This window comes from Diaphorina citri, unplaced genomic scaffold (genome assembly GCF_000475195.1).
Source record: "Diaphorina citri unplaced genomic scaffold, Diaci psyllid genome assembly version 1.1 scaffold67, whole genome shotgun sequence".
NCBI lineage: Eukaryota > Metazoa > Arthropoda > Insecta > Hemiptera > Psyllidae > Diaphorina > Diaphorina citri.
In genome coordinates, this window is record NW_007377504.1 from 120,896 (window position 1) to 144,509 (window position 23,614).

The 23,614-nt window shown below is 37.8% G+C and overlaps 1 protein-coding gene across 1 annotated transcript; it reads left to right on the plus strand.

The window, feature by feature from the left end:
* Positions 1-372: 372 nt before the first annotated feature.
* LOC103519779 (peroxidase-like) lies at positions 373-23,513 on the plus strand. The gene is made up of 15 exons (XM_026831121.1): positions 373-509; positions 2,320-2,396; positions 10,180-10,419; positions 11,585-11,837; positions 12,160-12,305; positions 12,902-13,029; positions 13,788-13,901; positions 14,550-14,682; positions 15,361-15,488; positions 15,775-15,884; positions 16,139-16,213; positions 17,022-17,039; positions 21,417-21,695; positions 22,016-22,112; positions 22,395-23,513. The coding sequence occupies exons 1-15, from the start codon at positions 373-375 to the stop codon at positions 23,511-23,513; spliced, it is 3,054 nt and encodes a 1,017-aa protein (XP_026686922.1).
* Positions 23,514-23,614: the final 101 nt, after the last annotated feature.

Consider the following 23,614-nt stretch of genomic DNA (forward strand, 5'->3'; position numbering starts at 1 on the left):
ACTCCAAGTCGGAAACAAGGTGTAATGACTAAAATAACACCAAAGAGAAGCGCTAAGAGCTTTTAAAAGCGGATTATTTTTCAGTCAAGTGAGACCAGACAAACCGAAAATTTTTGAACAATCTATCCAAATTTTGATGATCTTATAAAAACTCTAATCTAAACCCTTTCTCGAAGATTGACTTAGAAACCTATATTCTTTGTTGCAGACTTTTACCATGGCTATTTGTCATGTGCATTCTACCCCACGTAACACGCCAGTATGTATCAGTGGACAAGTTAGAAGATTGCGCCTTCATTTTGGACGAAGATGAAGACGGAAGCAGTAGCATATACGAGTATGCCACCAATATTCTGAATATGGCTATTTGTCATGTGCATTCTACCCCACGTAACACGCCAGTATGTATCAGTGGACAAGTTAGAAGATTGCGCCTTCATTTTGGACGAAGATGAAGACGGAAGCAGTAGCATATACGAGTATGCCACCAATATTCTGAATGGTCATATGTAAGTGATCTAGAAAGAGATTGCTCAGTTTCTTTAGCCTTAAGAAATCACATTGATCTCACGTACCATAAGCGTTGTACAAAACAATATCGATCTAAAAAAAAGTCGCAGTGATAATATTGTGTACTTCTCCTAAGAGAGGGAGAAATCAGACATAAAATAAAGGTGTGGACTTGGAAACCGGAAGGCCGGGTTTAGACCCAGCAAAGGGAAATAATTTATAAGTTCTCAACTTCGAGGTAGGTAAGTAGGGAGGGATGGAGAGAGAGAGAGAGAGAGAGAGAGAGAGACAAAAAGGGAGTGAGAGAAGATAGAGAAGTATCAAACGTATAAGAAGGTGTTCGGACGCCAAATAACGCGACACCCAGCTTTACATAATATGTATCTAATAGGATATAGGATCTGCTTTAAATTTCAACGCTCTGGTTATTTACATATTTATTTACAATCCACGATACATAGAGATGACCCAGGGTTACAGAGGTCTAAATATACTGAACTGAATACGGACATAACCTCTATTATATAACAATTATTTATTAAAACCCGAAGTATCGTAAACAAACAACTTTTTGTACACACGAGAAACAAATCTTGTCCTCACGTAAAACAATAAATGGAACTTCAAACTCGATCTGCTTTAAATTTCAACGCTCTGGTTATTTTCATATTTATTTACAATCCACGATACCTAAAGATGACCCAGGGTTACAGAGGTCTAGATATACTGAACTGAATACGGACATAACCTCTATTAGATAACAATTATTTATTAAACCCCGAAGTATCGTAAACAAACAACTTTTTGTACACACGAGAAACAAATCTTGTCCTCACGTAAAACAATAAATGGAACTTCAAACTCGTCCAATAGTATTCTACCTACATTGGGAATAACGTAAAGTTCATATCCATAGCCGGACTCAAGTAACTAAAGTTGCTAGTTTTGATATAAAAAACCGGAACCTTATGAAGAGCTTTAGAGTAAATATCTAGGTAAAGAACTCTAGGTACGTATAATGAAGAAGAAAGTAATTGGTTTTATTAAATAACAGACGCTATAACTTGTATAAGATCTGCTAGACTAGTACTCTATGTGTAAAAGGTCCAAGAACTGGTATGCACCTTTAAAAGATCCAATATGTAGTACGCAGGTTTATAAAACTCAGTATCTAATATCTATTAGGTATAAAGCAAGCTTTACGTCGGCAAGTTGATCTGGTATTGCCTTTTTCAATTGTTAAAACAAGAGGGATTCATATGGTTACTACCAATAGCCGGGTTTTAATTAGGACAGACGCGTGAACCAATTTTAGGGACGTAGTCGAGTAACCGCGTAATCAATGACCTCGATATTACGCGAAAAATTGATAGGTACTTCAGGTAGGTATGTCGGCCCCTTAAGGACGTTTTCCCTGTATCGGCAAGTTGATCTGGTATTGCCTTTTTCAATTGTTAGAACAAGGGGGATTCATAATATTCATATGGTTACTACCAATAGCCGGGTTTTAATTAGGACAGACGCGTGAACCAATTTTAGGGACGTAGTCGAGTGACCGCGTAATCAATGACCTCGATATTACGCGAAAAATTGATAGGTACTTCAGGTAGGTATGTCGGCCCCTTAAGGACGTTTTCCCTGTTTTTACCTCCAAAGCGCTGCCAACTCCTCAATAGGTACTCGTTTTGTTTAATTAATGCTTTTCCTGTTGTGTTTCAGTTCTTATTCAGGACCAAGACCCTGTATCACCTATGATGCCATCAATGATACTCGTTTTGTTTAATTAATGCTTTTCCTGTTGTGTTTCAGTTCTTATTCAGGACCAAGACCCTGTATCACCTATGATGCCATCAATGAGGCATATCTGGAAGCTAGAAAGCGAATAGGTGAGTTAACATAGACTCTCATTCGTTTTACACATGAACTACAACACCTACAGGTTAAGGACCAAGGAGTGACTGGTACAATTTTTGGTTTCCTAGCTAGAAGCGGGCTTCTATAGGGACAACAATTTATTGTGAAAACTGAAAAATTAACTTTATATTAGCGAAAAACTCCATTTCACTTATTGGACTACATGGACAACCTGATTTATCAGAATCCAATTCCCATTTTCCCTCGCAGATGATTCGGAAATATGTATTTCGGTTGGAAAGGCTCCTTCATTCTGAATGGTCACATGTAAGTAAAGCGGTTACAATAGATCTAGAAAGTGATTGCTCAGTTTCTTTAGTGTTAAGAAATCACATTGATCTCACGTACCATAAGCGTTGTACAAAACAATATAGATCTAAAAAAGGTAATAGAAAGTAAAAAGTCGCAGTGATAATATTGTGTACTTCTCCTAAGAGAGGGAGAAATCAGACATAAAATAAAGGTGTGGACTGGGAAACCGGAAGGCCGGGTTTAGACCCAGCAAAGGGAAATAATTTATAAGTTCTCAACTTTGAGGTAGGTAGGTAGGGAGGGATGGGGGGAGAGAGAGAGAGAGACAAAGGGAGTGAGAGAAGATAGAGAAATATCAAACGTATAAGAAGGTGTTCGGACGCCAAATAACGCGACACCCAGCTTTACATATGTATCTAATAGGATATAGGATCTGCTTTACGAGGTAGGTAGGTAGGTAGGAAGGGATGGGGAGAGAGAGAGAAACAAAGGGAGTGCGAGAAGTATCAAACGTATAAGAAGGTGTTTGGACTGTTTGGACGCCAAGCAACGCGACACCCAGCTTTACATATGTATCTAATAGGATATAGGATCTGCTTTAAATTTCAACGCTCTGGTTATTTACATATTTATTTACAATCCACGATACATAGAGACCAAATTTATAAATCCTTGTTTAGACTGTGAGACTAAAGGGGCTTTTCAGCCTCATGATGCGCTGGTGGTATAAACAGGGTATATTCTATTCTAACCTATTCGGATTATGGTCCTGACGCAGCAATCTGCAGTATGTTTCATGTTGCTCCAATGTATTAGCGCTTTTAAAGAGGAAGAACTAAAAATATCAGCACGGCCCGAATTTATATCTGGGGGGGGACGGGGGGATAGTAAATTTCACTGCTATTTTGTCAAATGAATTTTCATATAAACGTCTTCAAAGGCTTTTTCCTATCGTTTGAAGTTTAGCATCCTGCAATCGGTGCAGCCGACCACAACCAATGGCTAGACGAGTTTAGCTATTCTATTAGGACTTTAGGCATTTTAAGATATTCATAATACATAGAGTGAGCATTCATCTAAAGGTACATAGAGGTATCATAGATTGGAGACCTGGTGCGGAACTAATTTAACATATCTAGACCTAGCTAATAGACAGGTATAGGTATGCATTCAGTATGAGGAATATTGTCTAAGTGCCTGTTACGACCATTACTTTTCAGACGTATTACTTGTAGCTTTTATCCTCTTCAATGGACGGGGGTCATTTCATTTAGGTATTCATTTATGCAGATATGGACTTGAAGTTGGCATAACCTATGGTTTTTCGGATGTTTCGGGTCTAATCTAGTGTCCCTTCTTCATACAAATGTAGATATTGTTCACCTTAAGCAGCGCACACCCATAGCATATTCATAATACATAGAGTGAGCATTCATCTAAAGGTACATAGAGGTATCATAGATTGGAGACCTGGTGCGGAACTACTTTAACATATCTAGACCTAGCTAATAGACAGGTATAGGTATGCATTGAGTATGAGGAATCTTGTCTAAGTGCCTGTTACGACCATTACTTTTAAGCCGTATTACTTGTAGCTTTTATCCTCTTCAATGGACGGGGGTCATTTCATTTAGGTATTCATTTATGCAGATATGGACTTGAAGTTGGCATAACCTGTGGTTTTTCGGATGTTTCGGGTCTAATCTAGTGTCCCTTCTTCATACAAATTTAGATATTGTTCACCTTAAGCAGCGCACACCCATAGGTAGGTTTGAGTAACAGGACGGACTCAGAACGTATTCGGGACGTATTTATGTATGAACACCCATAGGTAAGTTTGAGTACCAGGACGGACTCAGAACGTATTCGGGACGTATTTATGTATGAGTGCGCGTTGTTTTATGCTCCAAGAGCATTGCTTCTACCGTTCATCTATCCCTATCCATAATCTTACCTTTGGAGGGTAAGATTCAAATATCACCCTCGACCAAATGTGAAATTCAAGAAGTTTAACACCTATGTCTTTCTGCTCATATTCTTATCCATGGACAATACCAACAGTCAACTTGGTTCTTGCAGTCTATTGGTGAGGCAATTAGTCGATTCGATTAGTGTGAAATATGCTATAACAGTTTGTGTTGGTGTTTATATGCTTCATTTGAGACAATGCTAGTATTGGTGAGGCAATTAGTCGATTCGATTAGTGTGAAATATTCTATAACAGTTTGTGTTGGTGTTTATATGCTTCATTTGAGACAATGCTACTTATTTCAAATCCATTACGTAAAGATATAATATCTAGATACCTATTAGAGTCTAATTGATAAATACCGACCGACCGAGCTTGTTTGTGTTAAAAATCAATAAGAAGTAATATTTTCTCGACAATCTGTTTTAATTTTTTACTTTCCTTATCCTATAGGAAGGAAAGTAATGTAATCGGGTCAAAATTTCGATGGTCAGTTTTTAGTGCCAAAACACGTTATCTACGATCTACATAGGTTACTATTCAAGTAATTGATTCCCCACCATTCCAAAACGGTCATGGCATAATTTATGTCCAAGAGTTCAAGAATTGACAAGAATTTCTACCATTTCTAGGCTGATTTAATTTCTCGTAATGATTTTGATCCGGTTTTTATTCCAAGGGTGTTTTCTAGCAAGATTACAGATTAGATCATTCTGCATCTCGTTGATAATATTCCAAGATAAAGTTGTCTCTTTTAATTCTATTTGAATGACTTACCTTCAAGTAGAAGAAGTTCCACGGAACTAAGCCGATGTGAGACCTTTAGTTTGCTGGTGAAAATCCAAATAGGAACAATAGCTATGAAAGCCCTTCGGATCAGACTAACCAAGTCCTCCGAGCTCCGAGTGAAGGCGAAACCAAGGTAGGTACCTGTAAGGCTCCTCAATTTAAACTTTTGCATACATATCTATGCTAGTCTCTTGCTGAGGATGGATAGCATTTTCTTTCGCTCGGTCAGACATTACTAGAGGGTGCTACAACCAAGTCTAGGATAGACTCTAGCAAGATTACAGATTAGATCATTCTGCATCTCGTTTATAATATTCCAAGATAAAGTTGTCTCTTTTAATTCTATTTAAATGACTTACCTTCAAGTAGAAGAAGTTCCACGGAACTAAGCCGATGTGAGACCTTTAATTTGCTGGTGAAAATCCAATTAGGAACAATAGCTATGAAAGCCCTTCGGATCAGACTACCCAAGTCCTCCGAGCTCCGAGTGAAGGCAAAACCAAGGTACCTGTAAGGCTCCTCAATTTAAACTTTTGCATACATACCTATCTATGCTAGTCTCTTGCTGAGGATGGATAGCATTTTCTTTCGCTCGGTCAGACATTACTAGAGGGTGCTATAACCAAGTCTAGGATAGAATAACTCAACTGAAGAGACTTCTCTACCATGAGGTAGATACCACTGAGTCGATGAAGATTTTTTTGTACGTTTTATGGTTTGTCTTCATATCAGGTATCATTGTAATCACTGAATCAGTTATACTGTGAGTTATCCAACGTGCAACATGTGAACGCTATATCAGTGATTTTTAATATTTTATTTTTTAATTCGCGATCTTTTTTAATTGTTGGAAATATACGCGTGTTCTAAGTTTTAAATTTTGATACGTTTTATGGTTTGTCTTCATATCAGTTATCATTGTAATCACTGAATCAGTTATACTGTGAGTTATCCAACGTGCAACATGTGAACGCCATATCAGTGATTTTTAATATTTTATTTTTTAATTCGCGATCTTTTTTAATTGTTGGAAATATACGCGTGTTCTAAGTTTTAAATTTTGGTGGTTTCCAATTAACGTTTTCCGTGAATTATTTGAATACTTATTTTCTCCAATTATTCAGTGTTTCTCTACTCAATTTACCATGCACCTGAGGTAATATTTTATTTGTTTATTTATAAATCATGTGGTTTTGTTGGTTTAGGTCTGTTTATTTGGTGTATTTGTCGCTTTTGATCCATACCACGTAGGTACAGTTTAAGACCATATTATTTTTCCATTAATCACAAATTAAAGAAATGTGGGAAACCATAAAAATAACATACTTCCTACCGAAAATAATTTTCTATTTTAATTATTTTCTCCAATTATTCAGTGTTTCTCTACTTAATTTACCATGCACCTGAGGTAATATTTTATTTGTTTATTTTTATAAATCATGTGGTTTTGTTGGTTTAGGTCTGTTTATTTGGTGTATTTTTCGATTTTGATCCATACCACGTAGGTACAGTTTAAAACCATATATTATTTTTCCATTAATCACAAATTAAAGAAATGTGGGAAACCATAAAAATAACATACTTCCTACCGAAAATAATTTTCTATTTTATTGCGTGAAAGGTTGCGTGGTTTGAATAAAATTACCTATCTCTGTTAATGTGGTAATGCCTTTCTCTGCTTTCTCATGAAGAAAGGCGAAAGAAATCATGATCTTCCAGATCAAAAGTCAAACTTAGCATAATCACTATGAGAAATTATAGTTGAACTTTTTATTGAGATCTCTGTTAATGTGGTAATGCCTTTCTCTGCTTTCTCATGAAAAAAGGCGAAAGAAATCATGATCTTCCAGATCAAAAGTCAAACTTAGCATAATCACTATGAGAAATTATAGTTGAACTTTTTATTGAGATGCATTACTTACTTGTTCTGGATGTTTGTGACCATTGGCGATGGCTACCTTTTCATCAATTTCACTAGATGTTTGAAAAATTTGACATTGATGATGACGATGATGTTGAGTGTCATGAGGTCATGCCGATTTCAAGCCTTAAAGTTCGTATTATATCGGTTTCATATAAGATGTTATCGTTAAGCTCTATGGATATTATCGATTGAAAGGTCAAATCGCCTTACCTACTTGATTCGAATTTTGCATAGGGTGAGGGTGTAAATTAGGTAATCCGGATAACCGGTATCAAGGATTCATAGGTAAATTCAAGATTAGAGTACCTACCTAAGCTGGACACTCCTACTCTTAAAAGAAGAAGAAAAAAATCAAATCGGTCTCAGAGTTCCAGTAACATTTCTTCATCATAACCAGTTTGGTTCGTTTGACTTTTGAAAATTTTTTGCTATAATTTGGTCAGGAAGAGTGTCTTTTATATCATTTCTCCAACTATACCTATGAGGTTAATACTGTCATCAGAACGAGTCTTATCTTCTTGCAAAATTAAGTCAATGATCCAAATTATTTAGATTGTTTGTAAATACCTGACCTTCTGCCACTAATCTGTTTAAGATTCAATTTGTTGATAAAAAAATCGAGATTGGTTCATTGGGATTATCGTGTTGCCATCAGGTGTTTGATCGATATAGATAATTTAGACTAGACTAGATCTAGACTTTATGCAACGGACATGTCAGCCTATGTGTACCTTTAACTTTCTTTATAAAGCTAAGGGGTCACCTTAGCCCAATAGAGAAAGCTGTCTCAAGATCGAATACGGCTAAAGTTGAGCTGATCTAATATTTATATGATAGACTGACTCAGGCAAAAGTAGACTGACTCAGGCAAAAGATTCATTGGATCCATGTTTGATGACTAGATGACCAGGAAAATTATTGATTTCTGATTTTGTAAGGGTTTAGGTTCAGACATTGGCGGACCCATCATTGGATTAGCAGATGGCATAAAGCACCATGTCACTATAGATGTAGATACCTAGGTATGTACATACCTCCAATATCTCGTACCATTCAAATATCTTGGTGAGATAAATCCACCTAGTGATCTCCGAGGTTCCACCTAGAATTTCGATAACGTCATATCGATATTAATAAACTCGGAGGTATGAATAGAAATATTTTCAATTCCAAGGCGGAACAGGATGGTGTCTCCCAGGAAATAATTCAGACTTTCTTTGTACCGGATTCGGTCTTTTATTATTTGCAAGTCATTTCGATTCAATTTTTATTCGAGCTTAATCTCGTGCATACATACGATCCATACATACATACGATCGAGTATCTTCAACACAAGCTATAGCATAGGTAGCTATACGTATATGTATGCGAGAGAGGATAGAAATGCATTGAGATTAGAGTTAAGGCTCAGTTACACCTATAGGCAATATGTAGCTTGCTGCACTGAAGCATGCTAACATCTCAATCGATGGTCAACATGAGATAACATTCAGCATGCTTCAAATATTTTGCCTAACCAAATTTATAAATCCTTGTTTAGACTGTGAGACTAAGGGGGCTTTTCAGCCTCATGCTGGCGGTATAAACAGGGTATATTCTATTCTAACCTATTCGGATTATGGTCCTGACGCAGCAATCTGCAGTATGTTTCATGTTGCTCCAATGTATGCGCTGGTGGTATAAACAGGGTATATTCTATTCTAACCTATTCGGATTATGGTCCTGACGCAGCAATCTGCAGTATGTTTCATGTTGCTCCAATGTATTAGCGCTTTTAGAGAGGAAGAACTGAAAATATCAGGACGGGCTGAATTTATATCTGGGGGGGACGGGGGGATAGTAAATTTCAATGCTATTTTGTCAAATGAATTTTCATATAAACGTCTTCAAAGGCTTTTTCCTATGGTTTGAAGTTTAGCATCCTGCAATCGGTGCAGCCGACCACAACCAATGGCTAGACGAGTTTAGCCATTCTATTAGGACTTTAGGCGTTTTAAGATATTCATAATACATAGAGTGAGCATTCATCTAAACGTACATAGAGGTATCATAGATTGGAGACCTGGTGCGGAACTACTTTAACATATCTAGACCTAGGTAATATCATGGAGGTATGAATATAAGTGGAGGAAGGGTAACGATCTCAAGCGGAGGTAAACTTCCCCTCCTCGCGTGCTCGATGGCGGCCATCTAATAGACAGGTACTTATAGGTATGCATTCAGTATGAGGAATCTTGTCTAAGTGCCTGTTACGACCATTACTTTTCAGCCGTATTACTTGTAGCTTTTATCCTCTTCAATACACCTTTTCAGAGGTAGGTAATGACTCCGGGTCCTAGAGATGCTGGGTTCGAATCCTGGTCTGGCCACATATTTTACAACCAACTTTCCTCCCTCCCGGACGAGGTTGCCCCGAAAAAGGAACCCTCCGATGGAAACTTAAAGGAATAAGAACACGTTCGTTTTATGAATGCCGTGAAACTAGTTAGTTATGCAATGTGCAAAGCAATAAATACATTCCTAACTTCCCAAGTTTATTGCTGAGTTAACTGTTGACCTTACTTGCATTGCGTTTGTTGAGTTTGTTATAGCTATAATGCACCGAATGACTTCAGGAGAATGTAACTTCAATTATTTATTTTTTCTCAATGCTTTATTTTGAGTTTTACTTTCCTTATCTTATAGAAAGGAATACTATGTAATCAACTGAAATTTTCGATGGTCTGTTTTATGTAACCCTTCCCTAAAATCTGCCTTTTCTAACTATGAAATTTCTACTATGTAATCAACTGAAATTTTCGATGGTCTGTTTTATGTAACCCTTCCCTAAAATCTGCCTTTTCTAACTATGAAATTTCCTCCAGGGTTCTCATGCCAACCTATGCGGACAGTCTAACTCAGGCCAAATCAGGGGCGTATGGAAATTCCCTTCCTATGCCTCGTATTGTATCCCGTACCATGCATCAGGACGAAAACTTACACGACCATGCCGGTACTGTCATGATAGTCGCCTGGGGACAATTCATGGATCATGACTTCACACTAACTGGAACCCCGTTAGGTAAGTGATTTCATACTAAACGGAACCCCGGGTAAGTTACCATTACGGATGAGCTACAGCTGACATCTCTCCTGAGAATGCTTGTCTAAGAATTCCGGGTCCTAGAGATGCTGGGTTCGAATCCTGGCCTGGGCACATATTTTACAACCAACTTTCCTCCCTCCCGGACGAGGTTGCCCCGAAAAAGGAACCCTCTGGTGGAAAGTTAAAGGAATAAGAACACGTTCGTTTTATGAATGCCGGGAAACTAGTTAGTTATGCAATGTGCCAAGCAATAAATACATTCCTAACCAACTTCCTAAGTTTATTGCTGAGTTGTTGGCCCTACTTGCATTGCGTTTGTTGAGTTTGTTATAGCTATAATGCACCGAATGACTTCAGGAGAATGTAACTTCAATTATTTATTTTTTCTTAATGCTTTATTTTGATTTTTACTTTCCTTATCTTATAGGAAGGAATATTATGTAATCAACTGAAATTTTCGATGGTCTGTTTTATTGAACCCTTCCCTAAAATCTGCCTTTTCTAACTATGAAATTTCCTCCAGGGTTCTCATGCCAACCTATGCGGACAGTCTAACTCAGGCCAAATCAGGGGCGTATGGAAATTCCCTTCCTATGCCTCGTATTGTATCCCGTACCATGCATCAGGATGAAAACTTACACGACCATGCCGGTACTGTCATGATAGTCGCCTGGGGACAATTCATGGATCATGACTTCACACTAACTGGAACCCCGTTAGGTAAGTGATTTCATACTAAACGGAACCCCGGGTAAGTTACCATTACGGATGAGCTACAGCTGACATCTCTCCTGAGAATGCTTGTCTAAGAAGATGAGATCTACCTACATAATATCTATTTGACTCTCTGCAAATGACCTACAGAGAGTAGAACAGGGTACACTGCAATTGAATTTCATATGAAGGGAGGTCGATTATTTGATGTTACATAATATTGCTGGGTTTAGTTGAGATTGCCATGGGTGCACTAGTCTTTCACACCAGACTCTACACACAGGAAATTCGTTAGGAAAGTCCCTCATTTCAATGTAATGTAGAGATTACCAAAAGAATCACACCTTTTTGTCCTTTTGCTTGCAATCTCCTTTAAGTTCTTGATATTTTTCCGACGACTTTCACCGACACAAACTCTCATCTTCAGATTCGAAAAACAAGAACGAGCCGGAGGAATGTTGCAATCGACCCGCCCACCTCAAGAACCCGTACTGTATGGAGATCACCGTTCCCGAAGACGACCAATACTACAACAAATACAAGGTCAGATGTCAGGACTTTGTGCGAGCTTTCCCCGGGATTCGACCAGGCTGTCGGCTAGGCTCTAGGGTACCGTTCAATACACTGACGGGAGTGATCGATGGCAATACTATTTACGGAGTGACTGAGAACTTTGCCAGGTTAGTCGAGAGTTTTTTAGACGAATGGATCATTAAGTCTCGTTTTGCCAGACCCAGGGACTCCTAGTCCGCTTTCTATGCCCCGTATTGGTACGGGATACAATAAGGAGCATAGGGAGCGGATTCTAGTCCTAGGAATTCCTAGTCCAAATCCTAGAGAAGAACATGAGAAAAGAAACGAAAATGGGAGTTTTTTGAAGCTAACGTAAATGAAAAAATTGTGGAGATAAAGGTACCCAAGAAAGAATAAACTGTTACACCTGTATCAAATTGATACTATCAATACAAATGAGTAACTAATTGATCTATCTTTATCGCACAGACATTTGCGATCCGGCTACGATGGCACCCTGAGAATGAATCCTGTATTCGACAAGTATGGTCTTAAAGAGCTCCTGCCCCCCAAAACGGACATTCCAGAAGAAGGATGTCTCCGATTAAACAAATCAATGTACTGCTTTGAATCAGGTACTTTTTTTTCGAATACCTATAATTTGAATTACTTTGACAAACATGGAATTAAAAGAGTTTAGTGATGGAATCCGGCCTGAAGGACCACAAAAGGGTTGAAATCAAAGATGTACATTGGCGAGAGAAAATTTCGGTCACACATTAGACACTACTGAGAAAATTTCGAATAGTTTGGTGGAAATAAGCCAACCCTCGAGTTATTACAATTGCCATACCGCGTACGTCCTTTAATTCTATTAGAGGTGTTTGCTACTATAGGTGTTGTGAGCACGTATCACACTATCACACTGGGATTCTTTAGTAATGGAATCCGGCCTGAAGGACCACAAAAGGGTTGAAATCAAAGATGTACATAGGCGAGAGAAAATTTCGGTCACACATTAGACACTACTGAGAAAATTTCGAATAGTTTGGTGGAAATAAGCCAACCCTCGAGTTATTACAACCTGTAGGTGTGGTTACCAATAGTCGACCGGCCGTCGATCGATGTCGATTGAACCGTCCACACTGCCTCGACAACATAGATTTATCTCGTCGATCGACAGCCGGTCCACTATGTTTGGACACACCTTAACATTCTTTCTTATCTATAGGTGAAATCCGAGTGAACGAGCAATTGGTTCTGACATGTATGCACACCCTGATGGCACGGGAACACAACCGAGTGGCCAAGGAATTAGCCGAACTCAATCCTCACTGGGACGACGAAATACTTTATCAGGCAAGTTGAAAGCCCGACATCTGCGACTTGGAAGTTAAACAATAATTTCCATTTGTGAATAAAAATTACTACGACAAGCACACTTATTACAACTTGTAGGTGTGTCCACACATAGTCGACCGGCCATCGATCGATGTCGATTGAACCGTCCACACTGTCTGGACAACATAGATTTATCTCGTCGATCGACAGCCGGTCCACTATGTTTGGACACACCTTAACATTTTTTCCTATCTATAGGTGAAATCCGAGTGAACGAGCAATTGGTTCTGACATGTATGCACACCCTGATGGCCCGGGAACACAACCGAGTGGCCAAGGAATTAGCCGAACTCAATCCTCACTGGGACGACGAAATACTTTATCAGGCAAGTTGAAAGCCCGACATCTGCGACTTGGAAGTTAAACAATAATTTCCATTTGTGAATAAAAATTACTTCGACAAGCGAAGGATTAAAGAGGGACAAAAAATAAAGTACTAAAATAGGCTTTCAACTTTCAATAACATACAGGTTTTCAATAGTATACGATTATAATCTCCTCAAAGTGGTATTAATATGAATGTTTTCCATCACTACGATGTTCTAGGAAGCACGGAGGATTGTGGTTACGACAAGCAAAGGGTCAAAGAGGGAAAAAAGAAAATAACTAAAATAGGCTTTCAACTTTCAATAACATACAGGTTTTCAACAGTATACGATTATAATCTCCTCGAAGTGGTATTAATATGAATGTTTTTCATCACTACGATGTTCTAGGAAGCACGGAGGATTGTGGTTGCCGAAATACAGCACATAACATACAACGAGTTTCTACCCATGGTTCTTGGTAAAGCTACAATGGAGAAGTATGACCTTATCACGGAAAAAGAAGTAAGAGTAGACCATCATAGTTTTTATTTCGAACATAAAATTTGTACAAAAAGGAATTTTTTGAAGGGTTCTAAATTACAATTTGTAAAACCCGAAACAATGACTTAGAACTACCTACATGTTGCATTTGAACTTTAGTAAATGTAGACCGAATAGAACAGAAAAGTACTTTTACGACAACATTCCAAACAAGATCTCATATATTTTTTGAAAAATACAAGGCGTTATTGAACCCATTTCAACATTCACCATTTAATTCAGAAAAGTACCTTTACGACAACATTCCAAACAAGATCTCATATATTTTTTGAAAAATACAAGGCGTTATTGAACCCATTTCAACATTCACCATTTAATTTTTGCAGGGATATTGGGATGGTTACGATAATCGAGTGAACCCCAACATTATGGATGTAAATGTACAAAAAGGAATATTTTGAAGGGTTCTAAATTACAATTTGTAAAACCCGAAACAATGACTTAGAACTACATATGTTGCATTTGAACTTTAGTAAAAATGTAGACCGAATAGAATAGAAAAGTACCTTTACGACAACATTCCAAACAAGATCTCATATATTTTTTGAAAAATACACGGCGGTATTGAAAATTGAACCCATTTCAACATTCACCATTTAATTTTTGCAGGGATATTGGGATGGTTACGATAATCGAGTGAACCCCAACATTATGGATGTGTTCTCAGCAGCTGCCTTCAGATTTGGACACTCTTTGCTACCGACAGCAGTAGAAAGATGGAGTAAAGCACACAAGTTCATTTGTAAGTAATAGCACGTAGGTATGTTACTTTCAAATAGCAGCAATTGGCACGTGACAAAGGACAAATCAAAAACCTTAAATAAGTTCTTGGAATTCTACCTTAAATATGTTCTTGGAATGTCTACCTTAAATAAGTACTTGAATTGTCTATCTTCAATAAATTGGTAAGACAGAAATGAGAAGTGACAAAAATTTCTTCTATTTCAGCGTCCAAACGTTTATCGGATCTCATTCGACGACCCTACGATTTGTACCGACCTGGAATCATTGACGAATATACGTATGTTACTTTCAAATAGCAGCAATTGGCACGTGACGAAGGACAAATCAAAAACCTTAAATAAGTTCTTGGAATTCTACCTTAAATATGTTCTTGGAATGTCTACCTTAAATAAGTACTTGAATTGTAGGTATGTTACTTTCAAATAGCAGCAATTGGCACGTGACAAAGGACAAATCAAAAACCTTAAATAAGTTCTTGGAATTCTACCTTAAATATGTTCTTGGAATGTCTACCTTAAATAAGTTCTTGGAATGTCTACTTTAAATAAGTTTTTGGATTGTCTAGCTTAAATAAGTTCTTGGGTTGTTTACCTTAAATAAGTACTTGGATTGTCTACCTTCAATAAATTCTTGGTAAGACAGAAATGAGAAGTGACAACAATTTCTTCTATTTCAGCGTCCAAACGTTTATCGGATCTCATTCGACGACCCTACGATTTGTACCGACCTGGAATCATTGACGAATATTTCATGGGTTTGTCCAATCAAATTGCTCAAGCTATGGACGATTCTATCACCGGAGAGGTAGGTTGGATTATGCAGAAACTTAGTATTAAGAATCCAATCGACAAACAGAATATGTGGGCACTAAATTGGAAATCATCAGTGGTTTATTTTTTCAACAGTCATTTGGAGTTGAGATGACCACCTAAAAAAATAAAATCAAGGTGAAAACGCAACTTCAAACCAAAGCACAATCATCTCACACAATCTAATTCAACTGTTTAAAAGTTGTTCAAAACGAAATCCTCAATTCATGGTTAAATAATACAATAGACAAAAGGATAATATTCTCCTAAAATATTTCCAGGTTACCAATCGTCTCCTGAAGAAAGCTGGCCACTCCTATGGTTTGGATCTGGTGTCGTTCAACATTCAAAGAGGCCGGGACTTTGGACTACCTGGGTACACCAAAGTTAGGTAAGATACACTGAATAAGAAGATCCGAAGATACATGGGATGGATTTCAAAGGTTCCCAACTGCAGAAAAAACATTTGAAATTTGCAGATTTAAATAAAGGATTTAAAAAAGACAGCAAACCGTAGTCCTAAAATTACTTTCAAAATAATTATGTACATCTTTCAAAGTGACTTATTATAATCTGATAATTGGTTCAATCCAAAGATGACCTCTTTCCCGGAGATATCACCATGAAAATTTTGTGAATTTTCAGAGAAATGTGCGGTCTGCCTCGAATGAACACATGGGAGGACATGTACGGTGCCATGCCCAACACTACCGTTGAGAAATACCGCCCCAGGGACCTTCATAATATGACACCCTTTATTAAAAAAATAAAGATTATTAATCTTAATGAAAATAGGTAAGACGGTAAAAACAGTATTACGAAATGTTGAACTGTAAGATAGGTGTTTAACCCATTTAGAAGTTTGAGGAAGGTCTCAGCAGTTGCATAAAAAATTCCGTAACACAATAGACGTGTAGGTGGATGTGGACATATGACATGTAAAACTCAGTGGACATAATATGATAAAACTCAGGGGACATATAAAAATATGTAAAACAGCTACTTAACATAACTATATCAAGATCTAGAATTTTATCCAGCTCAATATGAAGTATGCAGGTGGAGATAGCATCTTAACATTCTTGGTTAATAGAAGCATTCATTTATGTTTTTATGATGGACAGGGTATTATATCATCTCATGTTATCTGATGGCTTGCAATTGCAACATGCACTTGCACAAAGTAGATTGTGTAAGATTAGTGTTTTTATGATGGACAGGGTATTATATCATCTCATGTTATCTGATGGCTTGCAATTGCAACATGCACTTGCACAAAGTAGATTGTGTACACCGGAATATGTTGGAAAATAGAATTATGAACCATTTCTTTCAATCTTTTGTTCATACTGAAATATGAAAATGAAAAATCCTGTGGCAGAATTGCTAAAAATTTTAAACGTTGCTTCGGTATTACCTACCTCAGTGTTGATGTGCTCGGCGGGGCATGGATTCTGTTCAAATCCGAGCCAAGGCATCCAATTTTTTTCCTCATTTGTTACTTGGCTATTTACTTAGGTCCTGAGAAATACAGCAAGATTTATGAGTAAGTTTCTGCGGCAAAGTTAGAAAACTCGACTCTTAGAGAATGGCACACCCTCAAGTAAAAGAACATCAGCAAAGCCATTCAAACAACATCAGTTTCTATAGAATTACCTATAAATCGTATGGGAAATTTAGAAATCAGTATATCTGATTACGACATGTCATATGATTTGGTGGTGAGAATGGGGTTCACGGTATGCCATCATTCATCAATTCCTAGCTGAATGACATGAACCATTTCTTTCAATCTTTTGTTCATACTGATATGAAAATGAAAAATCCGGTGGCAGAATTGCTGAAAATTTTAAACGTTGCTTCGGTACCTGCCTCAGTGTTGATGTGCTCGGCAGGGCATGGATTCTGTTCAAATCCGAGCCAAGGCATCCAATTTTTTTCCTCATTTGTTACTTGGCTATTTACTTAGGTCCCCAATATATGAAAATGAAAAATCCTGTGGCAGAATTGCTGAAAATTTTAAACGTTGCTTCGGTACCTACCTCAGTGCTGATATGCTCGGCGGGGCATGGATTCTGTTCAAATCCGAGCCAAGGCATCCAATTTTTTTCCTCATTTGTTACTTGGCTATTTACTTAGGTCCGTGCTCGGCGGGGCATGGATTCTGTTCAAATTCGAGCCAAGGCATCCAATTTTTTTCCTCATTTGTTACTTGGCTATTTACTTAGGTCCCCAATACCTACTCGATCTAGGGATATGTTATTGTACCTACATAGTAGTTTGTGTATTTATCCAACATCGACATGAAGGTATTTCCAAATATGAACGGAATGAACTGACCAGTGCGTGAGATACCCAATCCGTGCTGGATTTGCGTGAAATTGTGATTAGAACAAGAAATAAATAAATCTATTATTGTTTTTAGATGGGTTTTCTCGACACAGTCCAGACGTGTTTGTTTTGTGGCAATAGCTAGTCGATTATGACATTTGTCTGCACATATCATATACCTGTAACCCGATCAGTATATCTATGTATCGAACATATATCTATAGATCCTATAGGTTACAGGTATGCCAATGACACATTAGTATCAATGTGACACGTCCGTAACGATGTATTTGTTTTGTGGCAATAGCTAGTCGATTATGACATTTGTCTGCACATATCATATACCTGTAACCCGATCAGTATAGGTATCTATGTATCGAACATATATCTATAGATCCTATAGGTTACAGGTATGCCAATGACACATTAGTATCAATGTGACACGTCCGTAACGACATTAATGTGACGTTTTGTGACACCAGCCGAACTATTGAACAATACTGTGGCCATGTGACTATTAGAAGGAAAGTAAGATTAATATTGGTTTTAATAGAGACTGTAGTTACGAATTCTGTGTAACTAACAAGGCACATAGGTAAACAATACTTGCATAAGTTACAGGTGGAAAGACAAAAATTTGGGAATTTTATTGGGATTTCTTTCCAAAATTAGAAATATTGGGACAATGAAACCATATCTATCGGTCTTAGGGAAGTGCTTAAAAAGTAAATACCTACCCAGATCTTAAATAAACAACCAATAAGTTAGTATTACAACAAAAATTTGATGACACATGGGAGAGTATGCTATCCAAGCTATTTGACTTTCTTGAAAAAAGAAATAAAATTATTTTTAAGTGATCAAACTAATATGTATAAGTAGGGCTATAACAAGATTTGAGTAATCCATAATTTCTTCTCTTCAGGTACGGATTAAGCAAGGAAGAGATTGAGAAAGCTCTTCCCGAGATCTCAGATCATTCGGCAATAATTGAAGCTATAACAAGATTTGAGTAATCCATAATTTCTTCTCTTCAGGTACGGATTAAGCAAGGAAGAGATTGAGAAAGCTCTTCCCGAGATCGACACATCCAAAACTTTCATCCGAGAGATATGTCCTCCTTACATGGCCCATGTGGAATGTAAGGCTGGCAAATACAGGCGACACGATGGCCTGTGCAACAACGTCAAACATCCTACGTGGGGTGCTACCAACACACCTTTCCAGAGGTAGGTAATGACTCCGGGTCCTAGAGATGCTGGGTTCGAATCCTGGCCTGGGCAAATATTTTACAACCAACTTTCCTCTCTCCCGGATGGACGAGGTTGCCCCGAAAAAGGAACCCTCTGGTGGAAACTAAAAGGAATAAGAACACGTTCGTTTTATGAATGCCGTGAAACTAATTAGTTATGCAATGTGCCAAGTAATAAATACATTGCTCACTTGCCAACTTCCAAGTTTATTTGAGTTGTTGACCCTACTTGCATTGCGTTTGTTGAGTTTGTTATAGGTAGCTTCCGCTGTTATAGGTAGCTATAATGCACCGAATGACTTCAGGAGAATGTAACTTCAATTATTTATTTTTTCTTAATGCTTTATTTTGATTTTTACTTTCCTTATCTTATAGGAAGGAATATTATGTAATCAACTGAAATTTTCGATGGTCTGTTTTATTGAACCCTTCCCTCAAATCTGCCTTTTCTAACTATGAAATTTCCTCCAGGGTTCTCATGCCAACCTATGCGGACAGTCTAACTCAGGCCAAATCAGGGGCGTATGGAAATTCCCTTCCTATGCCTCGTATTGTATCCCGTACCATGCATCAGGACGAAAACTTACACGACCATGCCGGTACTGTCATGATAGTCGCTTGGGGACAATTCATGGATCATGACTTCACACTAACTGGAACCCCGTTAGGTAAGTGATTTCATACTAAACGGAACCCCGGGTAAGTTACCATTACGGATGAGCTACAGCTGACATCTCTCCTGAGAATGCTTGTCTAAGAAGATGAGATCTACCTACATAATATCTATTTGACTCTCTGCAAATGACAGAGAGTAGAACAGGGTACACTGCAATTGAATTTCATATGAAGGGAGGACGATTAATTGATGTTACATATTGCTGGGTTTATTAGAGATTGCCACGGGTGCACTAGTCTTTCACACCAGACTCTACACACAGGAAATTCGTTAGGAAAGTCCCTCATTTCAATGTAATGTAGAGATTACCAAAAGAATCACACCTTTATCCCGCTTGATTTCAGTCGTGTAAATGGAAAATTTCTGGGGTATTTCTACCTCTAAAAGAGACGGTACCATATCTACGTTTTGCTGATTGATCCTTGGCTGCAGAAGTTATTCCTTTTTCCTTGTTTGGAGAAGATCAAAGCTGCGAGGGATATTTATAGGCGTGTGGTTGTTAAGTCTATTGGTTGTGTTATTTTCTTCTTCATTTTCTCTAATTCCCCCTTCGTACGCAGAAGTTATTCCTTTTTCCTTGTTTGGAGAAGATCAAAGCTGCGAGGGATATTTATAGGCGTGTGGTTGTTAAGTTTATTGGTTGTGTCATTTTCTTCTTCTTCATTTCCTCTAATGCCCCCTTCGTAGGATTCCTCTTCAAACTACGCCACTGCAGGCACAGACCCACTGTACTCATGGAAAACCCATTCAACCGCATCGACTGAGATATTTATAGGTGTGTGGTTATTAAGTATATTGGTTGTGTCATTTTCTTCTTCTTCATTTCCTCTAATTCCCCCTTCGTAGGATTCCTCTTCAAACTACGCCACTGCAGGCACAGACCCACTGTACTCATGGAAAACCCATTCAACCGCATCGACTGATGAATCTATTTTCTCATCGGAATAAATAATTAATTCAGAAATATGAACAATATAGGGACTCTTAGTCCGCTTTCTATGCCCTGTATTGGTACGGGTTTGGATACGGGATACAATAAGGGGCATAGGGAGCGGATCCTAGTCCAAATCCTAGAGAAGAGCATGAGAAAAGAAACGAAAATGCGAGTTTATTGAAGCTAACGTAAACGAAAAATTGTGGAGATGAAGGTACCCAAGAAAGAAGAAACTGTTACACCTGTATCAAATTGATACTATCAATACAAATGAGAAACTAATTGATCTATCTTTATCGCACAGACATTTGCGATCCGGCTACGATGGCACCCTGAGAATGAATCCTGTATTCGACAAGTATGGCGAGAAATACAGCAAGATTTATGAGTAAGTTTCTGCGGCAAAGTTAGAAAACTGGACTCTTGGAGAATGGCACACCCTCAAGTAAAAGAACATCAGCAAAGCAATTCAAACAACATCAGTTTCTATAGAATTACCTATAAATCGTATGGGAAATTTAGAAATTAGTATATCTGATTACGACATGTCATATGATTTGGTGGTGAGAATGGGGTTCACGGTATGCCATCATTCATCAATTCCTAGCTGAATGAGTCAGAGTAATACATGATGTACATTGTACAATGAGGGCTAAGGTTTAGAAAATCAAATAGAACTACACCAATCTAGTTAGAAAAATCACTGATGATATCGGCGACATTTTTTCAGGCACCCATCCGAGATTGATCTTTGGTCAGGAGGAGTATCAGAGAAACCCATGGCAGGAAGCATGTTGGGACCGACCTTTGCCTGCATCATTGCCATGCAAATGAGTCGAATCAGACGAGGTGATAGATTCTGGTATGAATTGCCCGATCAGCCTTCGTCTTTCACTCCAGAGCAACTCGCCGAGATTAGAAAAAGCAAACTGTCTCGAGTTATGTGTGATAATACGGACTTGATAGACTCCTTGCAAATCTATCCTATGGTGTTGCCTGACCATCATATGTAAGTTGATTCCTTATTCTTTCCCTTCTTAAAACTCATTTTCGGCCGCTGATCCCAAATGGGAACAGGTATATTTGGGGTCAGTGGTAAATTTGTTATGACATATTTCTGATTTTAACTTTCCCCAAAAAAATCCACCAAAAAATAATTTGGGCACAAATGGGAATAGCCTACATATGTAAGAAGTAATATTATTTGTTTTGCAACGATTTAGCACAGTCGAATTTCAATACCTATGTATAATTTAAAGTTTAAAGTAAGTACACACTTGATTTTAATACAGAGGTACTTATCTACTTATGAACCTATTCATGTTACAGAAACCCCAGAGTGCCATGTAAAGCAGGAATCATCCCTAGGATGGATCTGACCAAATGGATTGACTCGAATTTCAATACCTATAATTTAAAGTTTAAAGTAAGTACACACTTGATTTTAATACAGAGGTACTTATCTACTTATTTATGAACCTATTCATGTTACAGAAACCCCAGAGTGCCATGTAAAGCAGGAATCATCCCTAGGATGGATCTGACCAAATGGATTGACTTGAATTTCAATACCTATGTATAATTTAAAGTTTAAAGTAAGTACACACTTGATTTTAATACAGAGGTACTTATCTACTTATGAACCTATAGTAGAGGAGGTTATGGTTATAGCTCTTCACCTCAAAAATCATATCATGGTCCAAACCAGCACAATGAATATTACGGTAGACCTTCCAATACTCGTCAGTCATATGAGGATTATAGGCCAAAGTATAAAGATGATGCTTATCCAAAGTATGAGAAAGTTTCTCGAGAATACGATTATGATGCAGAGGGCGACGGTTCTGAAGAAAGTCGTATCCACCAGGACAGGAAAAGTTATGCAAGTAGTAAAAACCGCGAGAAACCTTTGACCTTGAAAGTAAACCTTGATGACAATGAAGATGATGGAGGAAGTGATGAAAATAGAGAGACGAATGACTATGATTATGCCTCACGCGATGGCAATTCGGGTAAGGTCGCAGCTAGAGTGACCAAAGTTCCAAAAACGTTAGAAGAGTATCATAAATTACATAGGACATGGGAAAAGAGACCGGCGAAAACTAAAAATACCAAAACTCACAAGGGAGAAAGTGATGCACCTAAAAGAAAACCAAGACCCGTTAGACCAAAGCCCAAACAATCACCCCGGAGGTTCCCACCTACTCGAACTACTTTAGAAAAACCACATGTGTCTTATGAATTTGAAGGCCCAAACTCTCATGTAGCTATGGACTTTGCTACACCAAGGATACCTGTCTATAATGAACACTCCGAAGCTTTCCAAGATCATTCAGATGAGAATGATGAGAGTGAGGAAACTTCTTTCAGACCAAGTCCTTTTAGAATATCAAAAGATGTCAACTCCATTTTTGATAAATTTAAAGATGAAGATTCAAGTTTTAAACGAACAACAACAGAGAAACCCTACAAGATCACACGTTTGTCAGGAAAACCTTTGTACTCCGGTGAAGGTAGTTTCGAGTTTACGAGAAATATTGTCAAAGATATAACACCCAAGTTAAGTCAGAGAGATAAAGAAGATTTATATGATAAATTAAAACACGAAGTCGACCATAAAAAATACAAAAGTTCAGCAGCGGAGTCCTCAGCTGATGATGATATATTCAAAGATTTAGGACTAGACTTAGATGTTAAGTCAAAGGGTAGTTATAAAAGTGGCTATGGGTTAGATAGAAGCAAAATTTTATCACCAAAAATTGAAACCGATGAAGATTCTTCTGAAAATTCTGGTCCTAGGAAAAGCTGGAGCTTTCAATACCCCTAATTTCTCAAAGGAACCTTTTTAGAAAGACTGAGCCATAATTAAATGAAAATTACTCTAGGATTAAATTAGCTAATTGTAATCAACTCATTACATTATGTTTT